Genomic DNA, 23,843 nt, shown 5'->3' with positions numbered 1-23,843 from the left:
ATTGACTATGCATGGTCCGTCTTGATGGATAGGCCATGACTTGATTACTGATATTCTGAGATAATGTCCCAATTGCAAATACAGTTGGATCACTCGTTAAGATGTGACCGTCAATGAAATGTCGTATTGATGCAAGCAAGATATGATGACTGATTGTACGACAGAAGTCTTTGCCTATCTGGCAACTTCGCCTTGAAGTCAAGACATTGGTCACGTCACCAACTCCATCGACGTGAGATAACAGTCATTAAAGGAGAACAGTTTGATTTCTGGGAAATTTGGGAATTTTGTCAAATTTTTGGCAGGGGAACAAAATAAATAATCTGATCCTGCAATGGCTTAAAGTGCTCCAACAGACAGTGTTAAAAAACACAATTGTCGCTATTGTGCAGATCTCAACAAACTGGGAAATACGACTCTCCCATATTCTCTGGATGCACGCAAGTCCTATGGTTTTTGCCAGCATTTACAAAAGTCTGATCGTAGTGCATTTCACAAAACGTTTTCGTTCCAATGATACACCCTGGAAAACATATTTAAAAGTTCATTTGAATAAAGAGGGACTATTTGACTTGCCCTACAAAATTGAACATTTCAAAATACATAACAAGATAAATTAGCTAGTTTCAAAAGCCGTTGGTATTCTCTTAATATATTTCTGTATTTATGTTCAGAAAAAAAAACCAAAAAGTATTTAATAAGAACTCTTAGAAATAGCTGACTATACTGACTTGATGAACCAGATATGACCTGAAAATGCTCACGTGTTTCATTATATATTGCAGTTGTGTGTAAATTTTAACTTTTGCCACATGTTTTCAACTTCTTTGAAAAAGTTACGATCAACATCATGAACAATATTCACCAAAGATTACTTATAAAGGTCACTAATTATACAAATATGTAATTAGCTGAAATAAAAATGCTAAATTTCTTTGACTGCTGTCATTGTTTCACGACTTTACATAGCAAGTGTAATTACCTTTGGTCAAGTCCTTCAAACTAAATCTGCCAAACTGTGAAGGCACATTAGATGTGCAAATTATAAATTAGCTGACATGAAAATGCGAAATGACTTTCAATATTATTGGAACTTGGTATCATCAATGTACATTGCATGTTTTGCAAACTTTGATCAAGTAAATCCCGGTATATATCCCTAATTTGGAAAGTTCATTAAATATGCAAATTAGAAATTGGTTGAAATTAAATGCAAAAGTGACTTTGAATAATGTTGTATCGATGTATCTTCAATGTACATAGCAAGTTTTGTCAACTTTGGTCAAATTAATAAGATATCCTTAATTAGGAAAGTTCATTAGATATGCAAATAAGGAATTTGCTTAATAACTTTCAATAATGTTGTATCATAGTACTTTCAATGTACATACCAAGTTTTATCAACTTTGGTAGAGTCAATTCAGATATATATCCCTAATTAGGAAGTTCTTAAATATGCAAATTAGCAATTGGCTAAAGTACAAATGCTAAGTAACTTTCAATAATATTGTATCAAAGTATCTTCAATGTACATAGCAAGTTTCGTCAACTTTCGTCAAGTCGATTCAGATAAATATTCCTAATTAGGAAAGTTCATAAAATATGCAAATTAGGACTTTGCTAAAGTGCTATATCCCCAATAAGGAAAGTTCATTAAATATGCAAATTCGCAATAATCTTTCATGTCATCCCTTAATACCTTTCACGGCTGATATATCTTGTTATGATCATCATTTGTTACAAATCTCATCAAATTGTGTGCAGTGGTTCTCAATGTATGTCCATTTTTTCTAAAACTATTAATTAACTAAGCAAGTCACACCCACCAAAAACTAATCAGTGCTTGCCATTTGCAAACTGAATCTATGTACAAGATTTGATTTTGACCTAATGAGCCGCTTTTGAGATATCGGGCCAACAGATAGACAGACAGACTGACAGACAGTCGGACAGACAGACATCGCTGCGACAGATGCTCACGTGTGTGAACACGTGAGCAAAAAACGACTGTACCAGTGCTGAGTCTGACAACTGCATCATCACATCACTTTTATTAGAGTGCTGCACTATCATGTAGCTATTATTAGACCAAAGTCACCGTCAATCTACTTAGAACTTTATGGCAGCAGTTTGTACTAGATGCTGTACCATATTGGAATTGATCACACTACACATGCCAGATATGTTTTTCCGACTCTTGGCACTATTAAGGCGGCCTAACTCAGAGAGATCAGAGGTACAGCACTTCCCATATCACTCAGCTCAGAATGGATGTTTTTACCAGTTGTCTCTTGCAAATGAAATTTACACAGTAAAGCATGCATTGGAACAGCTGTTTATTTCAATTTAAAGAATACAACAATTTATATATAGGTACGTATTTGAACCAGTGACATGTTTGAAGTATATGTCTGAAGTACATGTTAATATCTTGGTTTCTGAGGCAAAAAGAATGCATGGCCTCTGCATATATAACAATAATTTGATGCAGGCTTGACTGTAGAACAAAACCATTGCTGTCCCAGTGACAGGGAAAAAATGATGACACGCCCATTTCCTCTATCCTACCCCACCCCCGAAATCAAATAGTTCTCCCCTTACCGAGATTATACTGTGTACACATTAGATCCTAACCCGGATTCCCACGACCCCATGACAACATGTGGCGTTAGTTTCATGATGTAATCAAAGCAGGATTGAATTGCCCTATTTTTATTGCCAGAGTTTTGCTGCCTGTCGATCGTGTTCATGAGCAAATCCAAAGTTATCACCGTTGTTCTCGTTGTCTGGAACGTGAGAATATGTCAATATGTCCCTGCAAGACTGTCAATTTTCAATGTAACCTGAATTAGTTGATGCCATAGCCAGAACGATGTACGCAATCATTAAAAATGTAATCTGAAGCTTCTCGCTGTATTTTTCAAAGACTGCATGGTTACTTCAGCAATTTGCCTTTACCCCTCTCTGGGTACACATATGTCAATACAGGTACTTTTATAGATGGAAAAAAGAGAGATAAAATCATAACATGAGACATTGGTAGTCAAACTACTGGGGCTAGATATAATACATGATGCCTTCTTTGTGTTTCTTTCTGAATTGCAGTGGTTTGGTAATATTGTCACGTGTTCGTGGTGGTCGGATTTATGGCTTAATGAAGGCTATGCACGATACCTGGAGGGTATTGGAATGGAATACGTTGAACAAGACTTGGGGGTAAGGACAATTATCCAAAGCTAGCGTATGTGCGGCTTGTCATTATCTCCCTCGGTAACGCACCACGCGTGATCAAGCTTGTGCATTTTGCTTGTGTTATCTTTCGAGGTCTTGTGAAATTGAGGCAAAAGTCACGTTTTGAAACAAATGAAATATTTTCTTCTTTATGTATTATCGGCCGCTGCGGCTTTGGAATGATGCAGTGTATTCAGGGGCAACAGATATGATATTCGCTTATCCCTGTATTTGTTATCTCTTATTACGCTTCCTTGCTTTTCATGCAACCATAAGTTACGTTGTGAATATTCGACGATATTATGATCAACATAATTCGATCATGAAATTAAGGACAAACTAACTTCTTAAATAAACGATAACGAACTAATCCTAAGCGTTGGCATACAGTAAGACAACACTGAAGAGTTTAGTTTACTGAATGCGACATGGTCCTCTCATAAAAATGACATTATTTTCTTGCAGTACATGAACCAGTTTTACATGCGTGATGCTATCTATGAAGCAATGCTTTTTGACTCCCGATCGCGTTCGTCGCATCCAATCGTCATGCCCGAAATCGGCTGGCCCCATGAAAACGAAAATATGTTTGATGCCGCCATCACTTACAGTAAGGTGAGATTTTTTGCCTCGTGGAGGCGCTCTCGAGGAGCAGCCGCGACTTCCTCAAAATTATATGACTTCGCTTCCTTGGCTTAGACTATGTATGTATGTATGTATGTATGTATGTATGTATGTATGTATGTATGTATGTATGTATGTATGTATGTATGTATGTATGTATGTATGTATGTATGTATGTATGTATGTATGTATGTATGTATGTATGTATGTATGTATGTTATATATATGTATGTATGTATAACTGTTATATATATATATATATATATATATATATATATATATATATATATATATATATATATATAAACAGATTAATTCAAGTGCTGAAATCTATCACTTAAGTTTCATGCTTCCTGCAATCCTCAGATAGAAGTGAAAGGATTACTAGCTTGACATTCTTACATATATGATTGGGACGAACCATTCTATTTGTGTGTTGTGTTAAAATTCGATAAATAATATTTGTTTTGGTGGCGACATTTTGAAACCAACTCAGAGCGTTTGTTTAACAGTGTAGATTTGTCAGCATTGATAATGTGCAGCTTTTCTGATATACAAAGATTACATCGCTTGCTTAATATTTGCTAGAGTAGCTCGATGCTTTGTCAATGATTGACCACGAAATGTCAAAGACTTGGCCCTTACTTCTTAAGTTAAATATACATATATATATATATATATATATATATATATATATATATATATATATATATATATATATATATATATATATATGTTTCTTTGTCCTTATATAAACCGATGCCATAACCGATGCATGTGTATTTTTTTCATGTTTTATGACCAGGGTGGCTGTATCAGCACTATGTTAGAGAGTATCTTAGGACGAGACATCTATTTCAGGGGTTTGGTATATTATCTCGACAAACACCAATATGACAGCACAATGAGTAACGATCTGTTTGTCGCACTGGACGAAGTAAGCATAAAAATATTACCTTTTATGTCAATATCATTCAAAATTCTCCATGTCCAAACGTTCTACTTCCCCGCACATTTTATTCAAAATTTTACAGAAATGATTCCGTCCCGATGAGAGAGTTGAATTCAGAGTAGACGTCGCCCCTGTGAGACTTTTCAATCTAAAACCATCTTGCATTGCCTATGCAGTTTAGAGCCACGTTTGTTTATTTAGAAACAAGCGAAGAATGCGAAGTTTACATCATCAAAATAGAAAGAATTGGAAGCTATTGTGAGTTTTTAATTACAGATAAACGTAAGTTGTTTCGCTGCAATAAAATATTTGCATTGTACCTTCTCTTTTGATTGCTTTTCATCCTGAAGGAAAATAGAGTTTCCCTGACTAAAAGTTAGCAAAGTTTAACAAGTTCATCAAGTTTTGGAAGGACTCAATCCGTTAACATGATTCTTGTTAAAATTGCTTCAAATAGAGCTTTTCTTGCTGAGAAATGGGCAGCCTTTGTATGTAATTCGTTAATACTTTACAAGTGTAAGTGTACTTGCACCTAGCGAGCGGGCAATGTTGACCGATTTTGAGAAAAAAATTATAACTCGCAATGGGAAATCTCACAAGATTGTGTAATATCTACAGGTAGCGTACGGATTGTTAGAAAAAAGTTTGGCTGATCTCATGAGTCCATGGCTGAGTCAGTCTGGCCATCCCTTCGTCACCTTAACCAGAACAAGTAACAGAACAGTCCATGCAACACAGGAATTATTTCTACTGTATAAGAAGGACAAACCACTCAAGAAGTACCCCCATGTTGGGTAAGGTCTTTACATACATTTATTTGTTCCCGCAGTAGAAATGCGTACTGTGTAACCGATGAGCTTCAGATTGTGTATACATCTCTGTGAGACCTGTCACTCGGAATATCCATTTCACTTAAATCATAGTAATTTGGCATTTTCAAAATAAAAAGAACGAAGTAGGTGTTAGAGTGCATGACTTGCACGAAAATGTGTAGTTATGGAAGTCAAGTCATTTCACTCATTGGTCACCCATTGGGTGGAGACTGGCAAACCATGGCCATAAATGTGCCAGGCCCATCGGCATGATCAGTATTTATCGATTTCAGTTTTTTTCAAATTTTATGTAATCTTACAGTGTAAGAATTTCAACTACTAGTATATCGAAACAAAAGCACCACCCATTTGCCAAAGATGGCGCTATACAGCACTCTTTGCGGGCTGGTTGGTTATCATTTTCAAAGGAGGTTGCTCATCTGTACTTGCGGAGTGGTAACAATGCAATAGCGAGATATGGACCTTTCACAGACAACTGTGCGAGGCAGCCGAGGGCAACCCTAAAAATACCTGGTTACAATTTATGAAAAAAAAAACAACACAATTTAGGTGTCCCCGAAACATGCAGGCTCTCGTTTTTCGGAATGTAAGTCTGTGAGGAAAGAAAGAAAGGCTTAAACAGGTCTTCCAGTAAATTAGATTTTGCTTCAATTATTGACTGAGCAAGTACACGGTTTAGCAGTTAATTCAAAGTGCAGTCAGACTGTCTGTAGAGAGTGTCCGCTGTTATAAAATTCCTGTTGGCTAAATCGTCTAAACTTTCAAATTGTATAATTACAGTGCTATCACAATACACTCAACGCCTTGTAAGACATCAACACCTTCCATGCTTTTTAATGCGGATTTTTTTGCGTAAAATTAATTCAATGCCGCTGCTGTGTTGGGATTTGAGAGAAATGATTTTCCAACACAGCTCCAATCATATTCAAACAATTTCATAATTAGTAACGTAGTTTATCTTATGTGCTCACAGTTAGTCCTCCCGCGTCCCATTGAGCTGAGAACATATTCAGTTCACATCTAGATTAACTCAAATCTGATTAAAATCAGACGTGGAGAGATAACATATGTCTAACAGCAAACCAGGGCAACAAAGAACAAGTAAAGGTAGACGCATCGCAAAGTCAACATCTGATTTTTATCAGATTGGTCAGTTGAAACAGCTGATTCATATTTATAAATTTAAATGTTTGCAGACAGAGAAGTGATTGGAGCTCAAAACTTCTTTCAGCTCATACCATAAAGGCACTTCGTTGGTTCATCCATTCATTCATTCATTCGTTTTTCATTTATTTATTTGTCTGTTCTTTGTCTTTCTACAAAACAGTTACCAGTGGTACATTCCTCTCACCTACACATATGAAGCACAGAAAGACTTCGATGGCGGTCATCTTATATGGATGAATATGGGGCCAGGTTTGTGTAAAGTGACCCTACTGCTAACGCCATTTACAAGAGTATATAGAATGTAAAAGTATAGGGTACTGGGTTGCTGTTATTTGATTTTTGGCGTAGGATGCCAAGCGCCCTCAAAGTTATATGTTTTTTTTTCAACATAAAACGCGTAAGAGCAACGAATGCTCTCTACATCCAATCCCATTACACTCTTACTTCAGAACAAAGAAAGAATTACGTATGCAAAAGGAACGGTTTTAGTATCCTGACATTACATGGGATCAATTTGGAGGGTTTTGTCTTAATACCTCAACTATTCAACAGACGAATCTTTGAACTGATGTCTACACTAGAATACTTAATATCTTTTGTTCTGGTCACGCGACCAATATTTGATAACGATTTGTGTGTACTTGGTATACAGTAAGCATATCAGCCGAAGATTAAGATGAGAAATGACGGCACAAATAGCAAGGTCACCAGTTAAAGCTTACACAATTCCTTTAATCTCTACAGCGACCTTTGACCTACCTACTGATGCTTCGAAGTCTCAATGGATGTTAGCTAACATAAACCATATGGGATTTTATCGTGTCAACTATGACCTTGAAAACTGGGAGCTCTTAGCTAGGCAACTAAAAACTGATCACACGGTGAGTTAATTTTGCCAGAAATACAACACAAAGCCAAGGGTTAGATCAAATATTGACTCTAACTCGAATCAAACCGCTGAAAGCAGGTTCGGTATCAGAAAAAGAACAAACATTTCAAGCCGCCGCGATTTCGTTAAAAAATGAAGGTTTTTAGCCGGTCGGTAGGGGAATTACAAATGGAATAGTGAAAAGTAACAGTTGATGGTGAAACTTGAGATGTTAATCGTTTTTGCATCGCCAGACAGATCCTCCAAACAGCGTCTACATTGCTACTAGTAATCTATAAATCGGTTTATCCATTCCGCACGGATTTTCCAAGGTCTCATTTGCTGCAATCATATCATTGAAGACGACAGACTGACATCAAAAACCAATGAGGATTCTGCATCAACTATGTTGTCATATCTTCTACAGATACTGTTCAGTATATTCAATGAAACAGTTGATGAACATATTTACATGAAAGTGATGTATGATTTGTGACCTTAGGGATTTTCTTATCGACAGTTTTTATCTTGATCAATTCTCTACGTTCATCAGTAGCGATATACTGGCTGCGGTAGCAAGATTCATATCATTATTAGTTACTAAAATAAGATCAAAACCTTTGGTCATGAAGATAAAATATTCACCATCAGATTCTTTTGTACTCTATGTGACAAGTTTGATAAACCCATAAACTCATACAAATATGATAATACTAACCGTACAAAGCCGTGTAGATGTGTGAGGTTGTGAAACTCATTTCACTGTAGTGTTCTCTCTGACCTTCATTGGTTTCAAATTTCAAACTTCAATTTTTGGAGTTGAAAAGCTCTGTATGTATTATGAGATGGTTTCTTTCGAATCTACTCAAATATGTATTCAAATAGCGCGCCAGTTGTTTCCGTTGTAAAAATATCATAGTGCATTACCTGTATCACAAATTGTGAACAGCGTTCCATTCTCAAACTAACAATGCAGATACATTGTGACCAAGTGCTTGGTGTAACATGCAACTCTAACGCGATGTTAACATCATTTTATCTTTGCAAATGGGTTTTAAAACAGGAAAAATAATTACGTCTTGATTTCGCCGTCAACGAAAACAACGATGCCGTTCAAGTTGCAGAAGAAGGCTGAAGCTTAACGGTAGCAAAACCGCTCCTCATGAGTTTTTCACTCCTTACGTTTACCGTCCTGCTGGGCTAAAAACAATTGGAAGGTCTATTTCGAACGAAATTGTATTGTCGTCTGCTTCTAGCGATTCAGTGCTTAGATGACTGGCTAACATTATTCACTGTATACACAGGGGTGTTCTAAAAGCATCATTGCACTGATAAAAGGTGTTTATACGGTTGAGCATTCTCGAAATATTGTTCTCTCACCTGGAGGCTACATAAACTTGCTTTCTTTATTTTTTTCTAGGTCATACCTGTACGCAACCGAGGCGCTCTTATCAGTGACGCACTGAGTCTAGGAGAAGCTCAGAAGCTTGATAACGTCATCGGTTTGAAATTAATGGAATATTTGATAAATGAGAGAGATTATAACCCATGGTACACAGCGTTCCGATTTTTAACGTACCTGCAAGATATGATCGCTCGAACATCCACATATTGGTATTTGCAGGTAATAATCTTACTATCTATATTGTTCCCAGGTTATGATGTTTCCTTTTCATCATTTCGATAAATATAAAATAAATCGCCATGCAAATGCAAGCTTGACAATCTAAGATATTAGATAGATCCTAGCAATTTGTGATAAGTTTCGAAGTGGTTACACATGAGTAGTGTCTGGTACACATAAGACGCACATTTCTTTAAGCACACGGGGAAATGATCGGTATCAACGATATGTAAAGCGTTTTGTGTTGTTTTTCGTTAGAAATTCGTCACCGATCTCATATCTCCAATTCACAATGAACTTGGCTGGGATCTTACGTCGGGTCATGAAATTGACTAGTAAGTGAAAATTCTTATCTTTGTTCATTTGTTTTCTGTCTACGGTAGACCTTTCTTAAAGGCTGTACACTTTACTTATTGTGAAGGGAAGTATATCAATGCAATCCTGATAGGGTTACAGGATTGGCAGTGATCGAAAATACATTATTTTCTACGAAAGTAAGGTTTATGTATAGAGTGGAAATACGAATTTTTTTCCCCAAAATACAATAATTTTTAAAAATGAATAAGACATTTCAGTTAAGTGAACTAAGTACTGACGTGTTATGATTTTTTTTAAATTATGAGGTGATTATTGTAAGATTTGAAAAAATAGCTAAATTGTATATAGCTCAATAGATAGCTAGGCGACTGATGCCGTATGTTGTGGGTTCGAATCCGATTGAAAACTATCCATATACCGGACCTGAATGTACGTTGTGGATTTCTGTCCTATACACTGTTTTGTCTCCACACATATATTTTGACGTGTCGGAATGGAGGTTTAGAACTATAATGTGAAGGGTCTAGCCACTCTAAAAATGTTTTCCTGAAATGTTTTTGATCTTTCAGCCACAAAAGAATTGACGTGATTCTGCCGGTGGCATGTGGTTTTGGCCTTTCTGAGTGTGTACAAAATGCCACGCAGCATTTTCGACGATGGATGCAAGACCCTGAACATAATAAGTATGTTTGTCGTCAAATTTAAACATATGATTCAGGGTCACACCAATTTGTTGTCTTAAAACTTTGAGTTTCCCTTTAGCGGCAAACTTTGAAAATGAACAAGATGCCAGTAATATTAAAACGCAGGGAAGTAATCATAAATGGTGGCTTATCATGATCAAAATATTTTGAAAGAGACTGTTTTTCGAGCAGAAGTATTTTGCACCCGAAAAACAATTAAGTATTATCATTCACGGGTAGAACACGATATGATAAATTAACTGCAACTCAAAATCGGGTTTAAAAGTTTTGTGACAATAGCACTGCCCAGCAGTGCCTTGATCAGTCCTGGCTAATACAACAATACACGATTCAGAAATTAAAGGCAAGAATTTCAGAACACAACAGGTCATGGCACGGCACTAAATGATACAATAAGACATTTCAATTCTGAAGGTTGTACGAAATTGAGCCCATTCTACTGATTTGTTGAATCATATCTGGGTCAATGACTCTTCTGCCATAGCAGTTTGGAGACAAATTGTCTCAATGTAGCAATTCCAATACACTTGCAATCATGTATACTTTGTAAGGGTAAACACGCGGGGCTTTTCTTTCTGGCAAGTTTAATATATCTTAGTCATGCAAAGTGTGAGAATAATATATTTTATAGGCACTTTAGCCTCTATGTTTAAATTGCATGACATTTGCTTCTAACTCATCGACAAGTGTTAAAAGCTGTCAATATTGCTTATTTATAGTTGTAAATTATCTAAAACATGTAAAGTACATTTCTATATTTAAACTGATACACTTAGTACGCTACTTTAAACCCATAGGAGAAATTGTGATTTACGCAATTCCCGCTTTACGTTTATGCTCTGTGAAATAAACAGAATAACCAAGCAGGTCCACGCAACAGGTCCACTACTTGTGGAGCAGCAAAATGCAATGTACAATTTCACGAGCAAAGAAATATTACATAAAATAAACCCTGTGATAAATTACGTCCTATTTTCGTTTCAGAATCCGAGCGGACATTAAATCAACTGTTTACCGTACCGGAATTCAACAAGGTGGCATTGACGAATGGAACTTCGCCTTTGAAAGGTCCTTACAAGATGCGGAAGAAAGCATACATCTCTCATATGCTCTGGGTTGTAGCAGGGATGAAGCAACACTGAAAAGGTGATCGTTTCTAAGAATCCTTCGAACGGAATCTTTAGATAGAACTCTCGAGCGAACAAGCAGCTGTACGAGAGAAGAATAACATCGACGAAAGATTTCTATCATGTGATATATAATATAATTTGAATGAAATTTTGATCTGAATTTGACAGAAAATTCTCAAGCTATGCTTAAAGAAAAACATTTCATATTCAGGGAACTTAATCAACAGGCATACAACACACTATTTGAGGGAAATTACTATTGGGATATGCTGTTTGAAATAAGTGAAGCAGCCGTGTTGATCATTTGGAGCAAATATTATACGTCAAAAATTCAGAGAATTTTTTCTGTTTGTGGCACAAGTACACGTTCTAAATTTGGCCTTACTGCAGACATTATCTTTGTTTAGACGGCTGGCATGTTTAAAATTTACTTTAATTACTGAAATTTTTCTCGAAATTGCAGCAATTATGACGACTGTAAGTCTGGAACAAACTTGAAGGCAATGATAAGTGTCGCAATTTCAGAAATTTGAATTAGACGTTGACAATGTAAACGGTATTTTGCGGTGATTTCTGAGTACCGTCTGTGAAAGATGAATATGTTTGTGGACAATGAAAACCTGGCTCTATATTTAAACAAGTCAGATTTACGTTGAAATTCGGGGCACGCTGGGATCTAACAGTGCTATTCCTCAGAGCGTGTTGTATCGTCAATTAAAGAGTTTCGCGCAATTGCCCTTGCGTAAGACACTTTCCTGCTCAATTAGACCTTTTGGCAATAATGTTTTCCAGATATTTGGAGTATGGAGCCGATTCAGATCTGCTATGGCCAACCATTGCTGATGTGCGAAGAGGGTCAGCGTTGGGACTGTCAGTAGCTTGGAATCATGTCGTGGATAATTTTGATCTACTGCACAACAGGTATTTTTCTGATAAACATTATTTTTTGCAGTCTGTTCTCAACATTTATTTGAATCAAACTGTTAAGGGAGCGTTCAGTTATTATGGCCGGGTGTGGGCCAGCAAATTCTTCCTGCGCATCAGTCAAAATAAGTGAACCCCCCTACCCATTACACCAAAAAATTGATGACCCCTACCTTGTAAGATGACAAAAATTTCATGACACCCCCTTACATTGCTTCAGTAAGGCTGCACACACAAACACCTCTGGAGGGGGCGATAGAATTTTTTCAAATGACCCTCCTTACAAACTCACAAGGTATTAATGTTCAAATTTCCCCTTCAGACTTGCTATGTTTTTGAAATTACCCCTCAAAGAGATTGGACAGAATTACAGGTGGATCACAATATTTTAGCACAAGCGTGTGTGTACAAAATTTTGATATTTGGATGTAATTAATAATCAGCTGTTGATAATGTTGATTCACTATACATGGTAGTCTATGAGAAAACTATGATATACTTTTTCAATACAAAACTATATATATGCATTTATGGATATTTGATAATTGACATAAATGTACTTAATTTGAATAGGGTTGTTACAACTAGTATGTGTACAAAACTATTGACTTTAGAATTTCACTAAAAGTGTTCATCAACTATACATGGTAGTCTATGATAAAATTGTGAATAATTTTTTCTCCAATGAAAAACTTGCTATACTTGTGCATATAGAGATGTTGAATAATTAACATAATTGTACTTGATTAGAATATGATGGTTAAAGGCGCAAATTATGTGTACAAGAAATCTGATTTTGGAATTTCACTGAAATGTTCATCCACTATACATTGGAGTCGATGAGGAAACTATGAATAATTTTTTCCGATACAAAAGTAGGTAAATCTGTGTACTTATATACTCTCTATTATTAATATGAATGTACTTGATTAGACTAGGGTGGTAATAAATAGATGTAGATGTGTTCGCCAGAAATTGGATTTTGGAATTTCACCGAAATGTAGATTTACTGTATATGGGAGTCTATGAGGAAACTATGAATAATTCTTTTTCCAATACAAAAGTAGGTAAATATTTGTATCTATGTCTCTTGATTATTAATATTAGTTTACTTGATTAGACTAGGGTGGTTACAAGTGGATATGTGTGCAAGACATTGGATTTTAGATTTTCACCGACATGTTGATGCACTATACATTGTAGTCTATGAGGAAACTATGAATAATTTTTTTCAATACAAAACTATCTAAATCTGTGTATTTCTGGACCTTTGATAATTCATTTTAAAGTACTTAGTCAGACTAGGATGATTAAAGGTTGATATGTGTGCAAGAAATTGGATTTTGGAATTTCACCAAAATGCTGATTCACTATACACCGGAGTCTATGAGAAAACTATGAATATTTTTTACAATGCTAAACTAAATTAATTTGTGTTTTTATAGGTGTTTGATAATTGATACAAATGTACTTGATTCAAATAGGGTATTTGAAAGTTTAGATGTTGACAACAATTATGATATTGGAATTTCACCTAAAAGTATAATTTCACTTTTCATGGTACTAGTAGTCTACAGGTAACTGTTAAATAATTTCCCTGACAAAACTTGCTATATCTCTAATATGTAAGTAATAGGAATTGTTCATTGCCCTCAGTGAGTTCGATTTACAATAAGACAAGCCTCCGAATTGCCAAGTCAAGATGTTCATGTGACAGATAATTTTACAGTTTTACTGATTTACAGTTAAATGACTTCAAAGAATGAAATCATGCAGCGAATCATTTTTATCTCTCAGAATATTTCTGAACACTGAAACTGCTTTGTGACGGGACAGCTACTTATGAAAATTAAGTGAACCCACCCCCCCCCCCCCGAGCTGTTTGAAAAATACATGACCCCCCCTTCGCAGTTTTCAAATTTAAGGTGACCCCCATGGATTTTGCCGACCCACCCCCGGCTGTAATAACTGAACGCTCCCTAAAGACCGTTTTTGAAATGTTTGACCGCTATTATCGAAAAGGTCAACGAAAATATGGTACTAGGGATGCTGGCATTTAAAGTGTGCTTGCTTTCTCTGTTAAATTGTTAATGTTCGTGTCCCTCTGGTTTAATTCCAGATTCAACAATTCAGCATATACCATTGTCTTGCGCTTTGCCGAATATTTCAATACACCCCAAGACTTGTCACAGGTAAACAAAACTTTCCCTGTCTTTTTCATATGGCTATACCGAAGCTTGTTTCTTACTCGTTTCGAGTTTTTGCCAAGTTAAGGCATGATTTCCATTGGGTTGTTGTCTATAGTTCACGTCCGAGTGACGTGTAATATGTTAGTGTAGTTTCACAAGCGTCACTGTTCTGCACAATTTTGAGAGTGGTTAGTGTCACCACATTGTCTGTCTATCTTCAGATTTCAGATCAAACAATTTCGCGTTTCAATCTCACCATACCTAGTCAAGCGACTCAGATATACATCAGTAACTACTAATGATTCTTGAATTAATAGCATGTATTCATTGTTCATACCGTTTTTCAGTCTCAGTTTCCTATAGCGTTAGACTGAGCGCTGCACAAAGTTTTGGCAGTTCCATTCGAGATTTCTTCCATCAATGTAAAGTTGCTATGTTCTCAGTTTTGTTAGACGGACAGTCGAGCGTGAGTTGTTCATCAAAGAGTTGACTACCCGTCATATCCTCCCTTCACTTTTTTGTATGCTATTCTCCTTCAATATCGAAAGTGAATCCTCCAATGACCTTTTTCCGTATTTTTCTAATTTTGATCAAAACAAGATGCCTCAACACTACTTGCTAAACAGTTTTGATATTTACAACACTGATCTCTAGCCATCACGCAGAATGTATTTGCTTAATTTTAAAATTTTACTGGTGCTTTTAGATTTTTGTTACGTCGAAACGCTATTTCCAGATTTTTTGTAGGTTAGATTTCTTCGATATTTGGTTTCGGAGAGAAGACCCATTCTTTCTGATTATTTACCATCAATACCTACCACTTGACCAGCAACATTTCAATTTGTTTCTCTATACTTTATTATCAAACATGTTACATGTTTTTACCAGCAATATGGGTACACAATTCAAGGGTATACATACATTGAATGTAAGAGCTGCCGTCATCTAAACGTTCAATTGTTGACAAAACATAAATAAAATCGGCACAAAGAGTAAACATTTCTTGTTTGCAAGAAGTACAAGTACTATAACTTACTCTGACGTTTCTCTATTTGAAATTTCTGTGTCTTTGTTTTACTTCTACTATTCTTGATTTACTTGAAGGAAGGAAGATTTACATGAGCCTCGGCAACGGTTTACATTTTCAGTTTGTCTAAACGTTCGATTTGTGTCAAATCTCAGGTTTCAATGCATCAATTTACTTACTGTACGATCAAAAAGTGCGTTTACACCGTTGGTTTACATGGTGGGCCGAAGCTGATCACCATGCCAGGTTCTTCGGTTTATAAGGTCCAATAGTGTCACATTTTCTACTCCGTGTCACATCTCTTCCGATTTCCGAGCTTTATTTCAAAAACATGCAATGCAGTTTACCGTTTGTAGTTGTTCACGGCGATACAGACGTTTATAAACTGCCAATTTTTGAGCAAGTCTATGTCTCGAACGACGGGCTCATGAATATAAGGAAAATAACTGTAGAAATGGTAACTTGGTCATTTAGAGATAAATTGAAAATAGAAATCACAATTTCGTGATACTTTAGACCTTGAATTTTTCTATGCTTTCTATTCAAACTAATGCTAAATACGATATATCATTGATATTTCAAGGCTCTTTTTTGTTCATGTTGGTCAACAAAACCTTTGAAAATCTGTTCAGTTGCGTCAATATAAGACCAAAACGCAAATTAATGATATTGGCTCTTCCTCTTTGTGATATGGTGATGGAATCAGTAAAACATGTAGTTTGATATTATGTCGATTAATAAACACGTCCTCAGAATCGGTTTTAATTCCTCTAGAGTTTCCCAGGAAACATCTGTTAGTTAATTCGAAGGGACAGTATTTTGACATGAAAAGTTGTTTGAAAATGACATCCGAATGCAACGACAAAGTGTAAATACTTCCACGATGAAGACTATAAAGTATAAGATAGGGCAACAATAAAGTGAAGACTACGCCGACTAAGGGATAAACCATTTGGTATCCTGAGGGCCATTTACGTTGATGACTGCCAGATATTTTATCTCAAAATATGAAATATTCACATCTTTTATCAAATGTATGAAATTCAATTTGTGACATAAAACAATTGCACATGTCAGTTTTCTGTGCCAATCTATTTTCAAACCTAAAACGCATTTTATGATACTGTATTAAGTACATTTAATATTAGCCATTCCTTTAAGAAGAGCCGAAAAGGGTTACCTAATTCACTAAGTTCAAAAATAATGCTTGCTGGAAGAGTTAAAAAACTAAGACAATAGTGATGCTAAGGAAGTTTGCATTGATGTGATTGGCGACGCTGAATTGTTTCCGAATCCTAGACCAGGGGGCTTTAAAATGAACAGTCGTACTACTCTGAAAAGTTTTGCAACACCTTCCCTGCAATGGTGTCAGAAATCTTTGATAATGATGTTTGGTCCGAAACTGTGTGCTAACGTCATCAACAATTGTCTTCATTCACTGAAAGTAAGCTTGGCATTCTTTTTGCCGTTATTCTTTACACATTCATAGGTCTGTACTCTGCCGATTCCCTAAATTTCAGAAATGTAATGCTCTTCAATACCTTTTGGAAAGCGGTTCTCATTCTATCATTGTCACACGAGGTCGGCGTCAACTTGATATTAGTGTGTTTGGTTTAAATTGCTCTCTCGCTTTATTATAATCGTGAAAACTTTGATAAGAAGCGTGATGCGTTACACATCGCACAGAACTGCCTTGATAATGTTTATGCTATGATAATTGCCAAAGTTTATGCTTAAATGTGACTTCATTTCCCGCGTGTGTATCTAAACTGCAGTATATGAGGTTTAATTAACTAACAGATGTTTCCTAAAATTGCCACATTATCTACAGAATTGTGATAATACTTGTGACGTCGATCTTAATGTTTAGAATCAAATGTTAGACAGTGTGGGAAACCCATTAGCTGTCGTCGTAGTAATTGTATTTGATTGATTGGTTTCAGTTAGAATCGTTCGCTCGCCAACACAGAGACATGCCTGGTGATATTGCCTACCAATTCTACCGAGCTGTGGAGATAGTGAAAACCAACATGGAGTGGATGGAACGTAACCATCAGCCAATTCATGATTGGCTGAAAGAAGTCACGGGACAGAATGACAGGACACAACCAACGGCTGGTAGCTAGAATTCAATACTGAACAACCTCACTTGTTTTGATATTAGATAGATTTATTTGTAATGAGATGAGCATTTATCAGTGTAAAACTTTTTTCCTATGATATGCCTTTTGAAGTGGTTTTAGTAGAGTACCAGCTGTAAGCTGTGACATTGAATTTACTAACAAAACACCGACAGACTGTCAATATACGATAGCACTGTGACTTTTTTCACATGGTCCCTTTTGTCCAAGTAGGTGCGCTACTCAGTGAAGAAAAGCAGTCCCGGGATTAAGTAGTAAAAACAATTAATCATGTGTGTTCTCCATATTGGTAAAAACATAGTATGTCTGTGAAGGATCCGACGGTTTTTCAATCCTTACATCTAAATATGTTGATTCGACGGTGAAATAGATGAAATAGGTGAAATGATGTGGTCATTATTAGAATGAATTTATAAAACGTAACTTTGCAAGTGACAGTATCGTGACAATATCTTGTTTATTTATGGCACGATGTTCTATTTATGCACTTTACTGTGTATTTTCTCGACCGTTTTGAGAACCATTTCCAAATAGTTGTACCTTATAATTATATAGCAGTTAATACAATTATGTCAATTATACAATATATAACGTTGTATATAACAATAGTTGTTCTGCATAAAACCGGAAAACATATTGCTACATAAGTCTGACACGGTCGTAAGATTTCTAATTATGTAATGACTTTGATATCATTTTTTCATTGACCTATCTCTTGGTAGAATAAACTCACTTGTAATTTGAGTCATACTAATGTCAGTTTATATACTATGAACAATAAAACTAAAATACACCATTCACAAATTGCCTTTCACCTGGTGTTTAAGTGTGAAAGTATTGTCATTTTGAAAACCCTTAATCGGAAGGGAGGGTAGCAAGACGCCACATTTCCTGTATTATAATGTACACTTGAGTAGCCAGTGAAACGTACAATGTGTTTGATCGGCAGAAAACAATACTATTGACCAAATGGCTACATGTAATTAATTGGCGGGTAACTTTTATTGCTTATGACGATGACACATTAAATTAACAGAAAGTAGCCAAATGTAAGGATGGCGTTTCGTATCGTTTTGCAAGCATGATCTGTTTTGAGGATTTATGAACTCCAATGTATGATCGTTTCTCTAATCATGAAAATTCCTCCCTTGAAAAGCACTGTGTGAGAACACAGGAGTTTCGAAAATTAATACTCTCTCATGGATTAACTCGAACTCGAACTTGATACATGTTGGTAGTATGACGCATTTGATGTCCAGTACACTGCTATCAGAAAATCTCACCAGTGGACACGGTGTTCATGTTGGACTAGAGACGCACTTCTATCAATCTTGTCCTGTTGAAACTTTGTAAAGGACAAGATTGGCAGTTAATCGCTCAGTCAATATGTACAAATACTTGAAATGTAGCTACATTATGCCATGAGTGAATATTTTGTCCTACGTCACATTTTTGGCTCCTCTGAATACGATTTAGCTCGACAAATTTGTTTCCATGAAGAAATTTAAGTTGAATCAAGAATAATAGGGTTATAATCTCTGTATTGCCAGATATTATTTGTATTGTATGCAAGATGTATCCGTAAATCGTAGGGTAGATAATGCCAAGATAATAATTAGCTTAATTCCACATTTTAGCCAATAATAATAATATGTATATATAACAGCAAGAAAAGCAAATATTTATTTACTTTTTCATTTATTTATACCATACAATTATATATTTATTTATTTTAATTATATTCATATATTTCTGCTGCTTCCACATGTTTGATCACATTAAATTTCAATTTCGCTCAATATTGATGGTGGCTGCTCATATTAAACTGCTGTTCTTTTGTACCAGTAACATGGTTTGGTTTAATTTACAAATTAAATGTAAACTATTCCAGGGGCACAAAATATTTATCTCGTATGATTCGTAGCAGTTTCATCTTTCAGTTAGATTTCTTCAAGAATGTTACAGTACATGGCATGTGGTATCTAGGCTACAATGTTAGAGTACATGGCATGTAGTATCTAGTCTCTCCCATTATGACCCATCTATCTCATCGGCATTCATTTTCCTTAAGTTACAAACTCTCTATATAAACAACTCTTCTAACCTCGAACTTTATTAGGCCAGCTGTTGCCCACCCAACATTCAACTTATCCACAACATGGTATGGATTGTTGATCTACTCACAACAAAGTTTGGTGGTCGATTATTCCATGGGGAGAATTAATTAAAATTTATCTCGTATCAGTCTGTCAAACACACACCCACGGTAATATTATAATCAAAGGGATGGGATGTAGAGTGATAAATACGCGAATCGCCATGAGACACTCAATCAAGTTACAATAGATGTTATAACAAGTGACTAGAATAGCACAGTTACAGTGAAGGATTGCTGACAACCGTTCACATAAGCACATCAACCTGAAGATGATTGACTAAAAATATCACCGATATTATTCCTTTCGATCGTAACTTTGACAAAGATCTTTGCAGGAGCTGTCTTCTTGCCCATCACATATGTACAGGTTTTCCATTACTTGATGGCGAAAATACAGTAGTTTCATGAGAGATGCGCTTGTCCACTGTTTCACGGAAAGCGCCCTCATTAACACACACGTTATGATAACTGCCTTCCGATAATTCAAAATGTGAAAGTGTAACGTAAACTTTGACACATATTTTGGAATGTTGGCCAAGGAATTATGTTTTGCTGTCGTGTTTTGTGCATGTTTTGCTTTTTGAGATATTTTGCCGTGTTCTATTGCATAGTGTTGTGTCATGCTGTATAGTGTCGTATTGTGTTGTGTTGTGTTGTGTTGTGTTGTTTGCGTTGGAAAGATACCACGCTGTCGGGCAGTAAAACATGCTCTTCGCGAGATTTCTTGGCGAGCTGGTAGGCATTTTTTACACTTATTGGCGGCCGCCACAGGTTTTGAAAATCAGAACGTTGAGAAATATGATATCCTTTTTTGGAGCAGGGAGCAAGATTCGACTGTTCACATGCAGGGAGAGGTCGGTGGATAGCTTTGTAATAGGGCCATTTAACTCATGGCTGGGAGTTTTCCTGATGGAGAGTGGCCAGTGGGCTAAGGGAACATTTGTACAAGGGCATCAATTTTTATTCAAATCGTGGCCGAGAGGGCTGTTGCGAACAGCGTTCACTTTTACTCTCTTGAATTTTAATTATGTTCAAAACACACTACGATAGTATGTTTATATGTTAAAAACCCACTCCTCTTCATAATTTCTCTAGATCGGCTGGTTGGTTGCCCCTAGGTGAGAGGGCTAAACTTTATTAATAGTAAAATTAAGGGCAATGTGTTAAGCAACTATAATAGCAAAATAAATGTCGACAAAAGGCAGATAAGAAATGAAGAAAATGTTTAATCATCGATAGTTAAAAATGGCTTTCCAACAGTCTAGTTTCGTATTGCTGTCCGGACAAGAAAACTTTACTCGAGTATTATAGCATTTACCGGTGTGGTCTTCTTCTTGGTAATATCGAGTTATATCAAAGCAAGAGAGAAAATGAGGACAATAATCGAAAGCATCTACTCGGAATGTAGGTAACAAGACCTTGGTATCCATATTTTGGCATTCAGCTGTCGATCACTTGATGATCGAAACCTAAAAAAAGTAAAATAATAGCACATAGGTTTTTCGTAACATCACAAACAGCAGAGACGGCAAATATTTATTAGGGACATGTCACTGTAAATATCCTAGGACAGTCTCCTCAATAGATAAGCAATATCAACTATTTTGGCATGGTAGATACATGGTAGATACTTTAAAATACAGCAACGATTCGATTTTATTGCCATGAGTGAAAAGGTCGCAGAATAAAGCTATTTTCATCAAAAGTGTCGAAATTTTAGTCTTTTGTAGGACATCGAATCTCATGATCGCCAATTTACATGCATTTGGAAGCGAGGTTTAATGCTGAGACGGCAATATTTCTTAATTTAGCCATCATACGATAGAAAAAATTCACATGAAATGTTGAGTCCCTTTTTTTAATAGCAAGCCCCTACACGTACAATGCACCAAGAAGTCTAGTTCCATTCCGTCACGCGATAATACCTTGAGTAAATTAAAATTTACATTTCACATTAAAAAAGGTCAACTTCATGTATATTGACCAAGATTACCCTTGACAATGAACTTCTCCATCAATGTAACGTTCATTATAGATGTGTGACTGATTGGCAAGATGTCGATGCCAGATGATAATTGTTTATGCACTCGTGTTGAAACATTCTCCAGGCAAGCAAACGATATTATGAACTCCTTTTTCTCCTTCTTCATGAAACATCAACTTTTGGAGAGCATAACAGACCAAATGTTTTCATTTTTTCAGGAGATTCTAGTCCAATCGGAAAATAAAGAGCTATTATTATAGCAATTAATTACGTTAATACTTACATTTACATATATTTTGCTAACAACTTTCGTTCAAATGCTGGAGTATCTGTGAAACAGTGTTTACCTACTCTTGCAAAGTATGTTACAAACTTCAACTTGTATCAAAAGTTTTCAGCCGCTTTGAATATGGAAAAATTCCGCAGACTCCCTCTACAACCACTCTTATTTTGTGGCCCCTACACCCCCCCCCCCATCCCACCCGCCAGTTGACAGTCCTTTCCCTGAGCAGCTTGGGAAATCATGGAACAGCTCCTCGATATTCGTAAATGCGCTTTGACAAAGTGAAATTACCTGTTTGTCTTCATGTAGACAAATCTGCACTTTTGCACATCAATCATATATTCAAGTATGTGTAATCTAGCGGAAGGTCAAGGATAAGACTATTTCAGTTCAAGCTGGTTCGTTGGATTTCATCAGAAATATTTAACAATGTATTTCCGCATAGCACGTAATGCGTCTTAATAAGCAATACCTCCTTAGTTTTCCTTTTCCCGAAAGAAACACAATCGTTCTTCCGTGTGACATTCAATGCAGATCTTATATTCAAATATAGTTCTGCAATAGAATTATGGTATAAAATATAATCGTGTGTGAGATAATTGAGGAATGATGACAGTCTAGTATTTACCACTGTCTTGCAACATCTCCATTTTCGCTTGAAAGGAACTGTTCTTATTTTGCGGTTTATATTTGGTTTTTAGTTAATATTATATATTATAGCCCAAACATGGGACTATGTGCCCGAGGGTAGGTGACCATTTGTCCGACGTAAGGAGGGCATGCCCCGAGGGTACATAGTCCCATGTTTGGGCTATAATGTTTTTATTACATGCCTCTCTTACACAATTTTCTCTCAAAATATATAAGTTTATTGGCAAATGATGAACAAATGCTTTATTTCCATCTTAGACGAAAATCCGTTAAAAATCGAACGATTTTCAACATGGCGCAATGATATATTTAAACTACTGTTATGCGGTTTATCAATTTCTTTCTGCAAAATTTTCCAAAAACCGGATTTCCTATGCAAAACATGAAATTTCAACATTTTTACATCAAAAAGTTGTCAAGTTGAAAATAGTTCCGGTTCACTTTCAGTCCAAAGATGACTATGGGGCCCGTGACGTCATCGACGAGCTAGCATTGAATCCTATTGAGCGCGCGACGTTCGATATACGAGGCATGTAATAAATTGGTCATTCCAGAAAACAAAAATGTCAGCTAAACATGCAGTACTTCGCCGTACTATTTCATTCCAAATAACGAATTCTTGACCGTCACTGAAATTATTAAAATGGAGGATTTTAGTCGAGAGGTTGGTATAGTCTTTTGGTAAATGTGCTCTGAACTGTCACATGCTCGACCTAAACATAAACGCTAAAGAACATTGAACCCAGCTGTAACACATGGCGAAGATATGCTTACACTGAAGTCAACGTACATTTCCAATGGGTGTCAGTTTCACACCGTCAGTGAAAATACAGAGAAAACTTTTCACGGCTTTCTGCGCATACTTTTCTTGGTTGGACTTGAAAGCTGGGGGAATTTTAAAATCTATGAACGACCCAGATAACTTGAAGGTGACATTGTGAGGAACACAATGATGACCCCGAGAGTCTAACGCAGATTATCCTCATTTTAGCTCTATGTGTGTTTCAATGGGAGTTTTCCCCGAGCGGCAGCTAA

General features: G+C 36.2%; 1 protein-coding gene across 1 annotated transcript in view; it reads left to right on the top strand.

The window, feature by feature from the left end:
- LOC139134584 (aminopeptidase N-like) overlaps positions 1-18,533 on the top strand; it is a 31,973-nt gene extending 13,440 nt beyond the window's left edge. Inside the window, exons 5-17 of the mRNA XM_070701494.1 lie at positions 3,106-3,216; positions 3,697-3,846; positions 4,661-4,792; positions 5,426-5,601; positions 6,968-7,056; positions 7,552-7,688; positions 9,096-9,299; positions 9,558-9,634; positions 10,187-10,300; positions 11,306-11,467; positions 12,244-12,372; positions 14,495-14,567; positions 17,535-18,533. Of these exons, the coding sequence (XP_070557595.1) occupies positions 3,106-3,216; positions 3,697-3,846; positions 4,661-4,792; positions 5,426-5,601; positions 6,968-7,056; positions 7,552-7,688; positions 9,096-9,299; positions 9,558-9,634; positions 10,187-10,300; positions 11,306-11,467; positions 12,244-12,372; positions 14,495-14,567; positions 17,535-17,717 (1,737 nt within the window). The 3' untranslated portion in view covers positions 17,718-18,533. The remainder of the gene's footprint in view (positions 1-3,105; positions 3,217-3,696; positions 3,847-4,660; positions 4,793-5,425; positions 5,602-6,967; positions 7,057-7,551; positions 7,689-9,095; positions 9,300-9,557; positions 9,635-10,186; positions 10,301-11,305; positions 11,468-12,243; positions 12,373-14,494; positions 14,568-17,534) is intronic.
- The last annotated feature ends 5,310 nt before the right edge of the window (positions 18,534-23,843 follow it).

Source organism: Ptychodera flava, chromosome 6, assembly GCF_041260155.1.
Source record: "Ptychodera flava strain L36383 chromosome 6, AS_Pfla_20210202, whole genome shotgun sequence".
NCBI classification, from domain to species: Eukaryota; Metazoa; Hemichordata; class Enteropneusta; family Ptychoderidae; genus Ptychodera; species Ptychodera flava.
The sequence above is the reverse complement of the archived record's forward strand: the minus strand, read 5'-3'. Positions and strand labels throughout refer to the sequence as shown.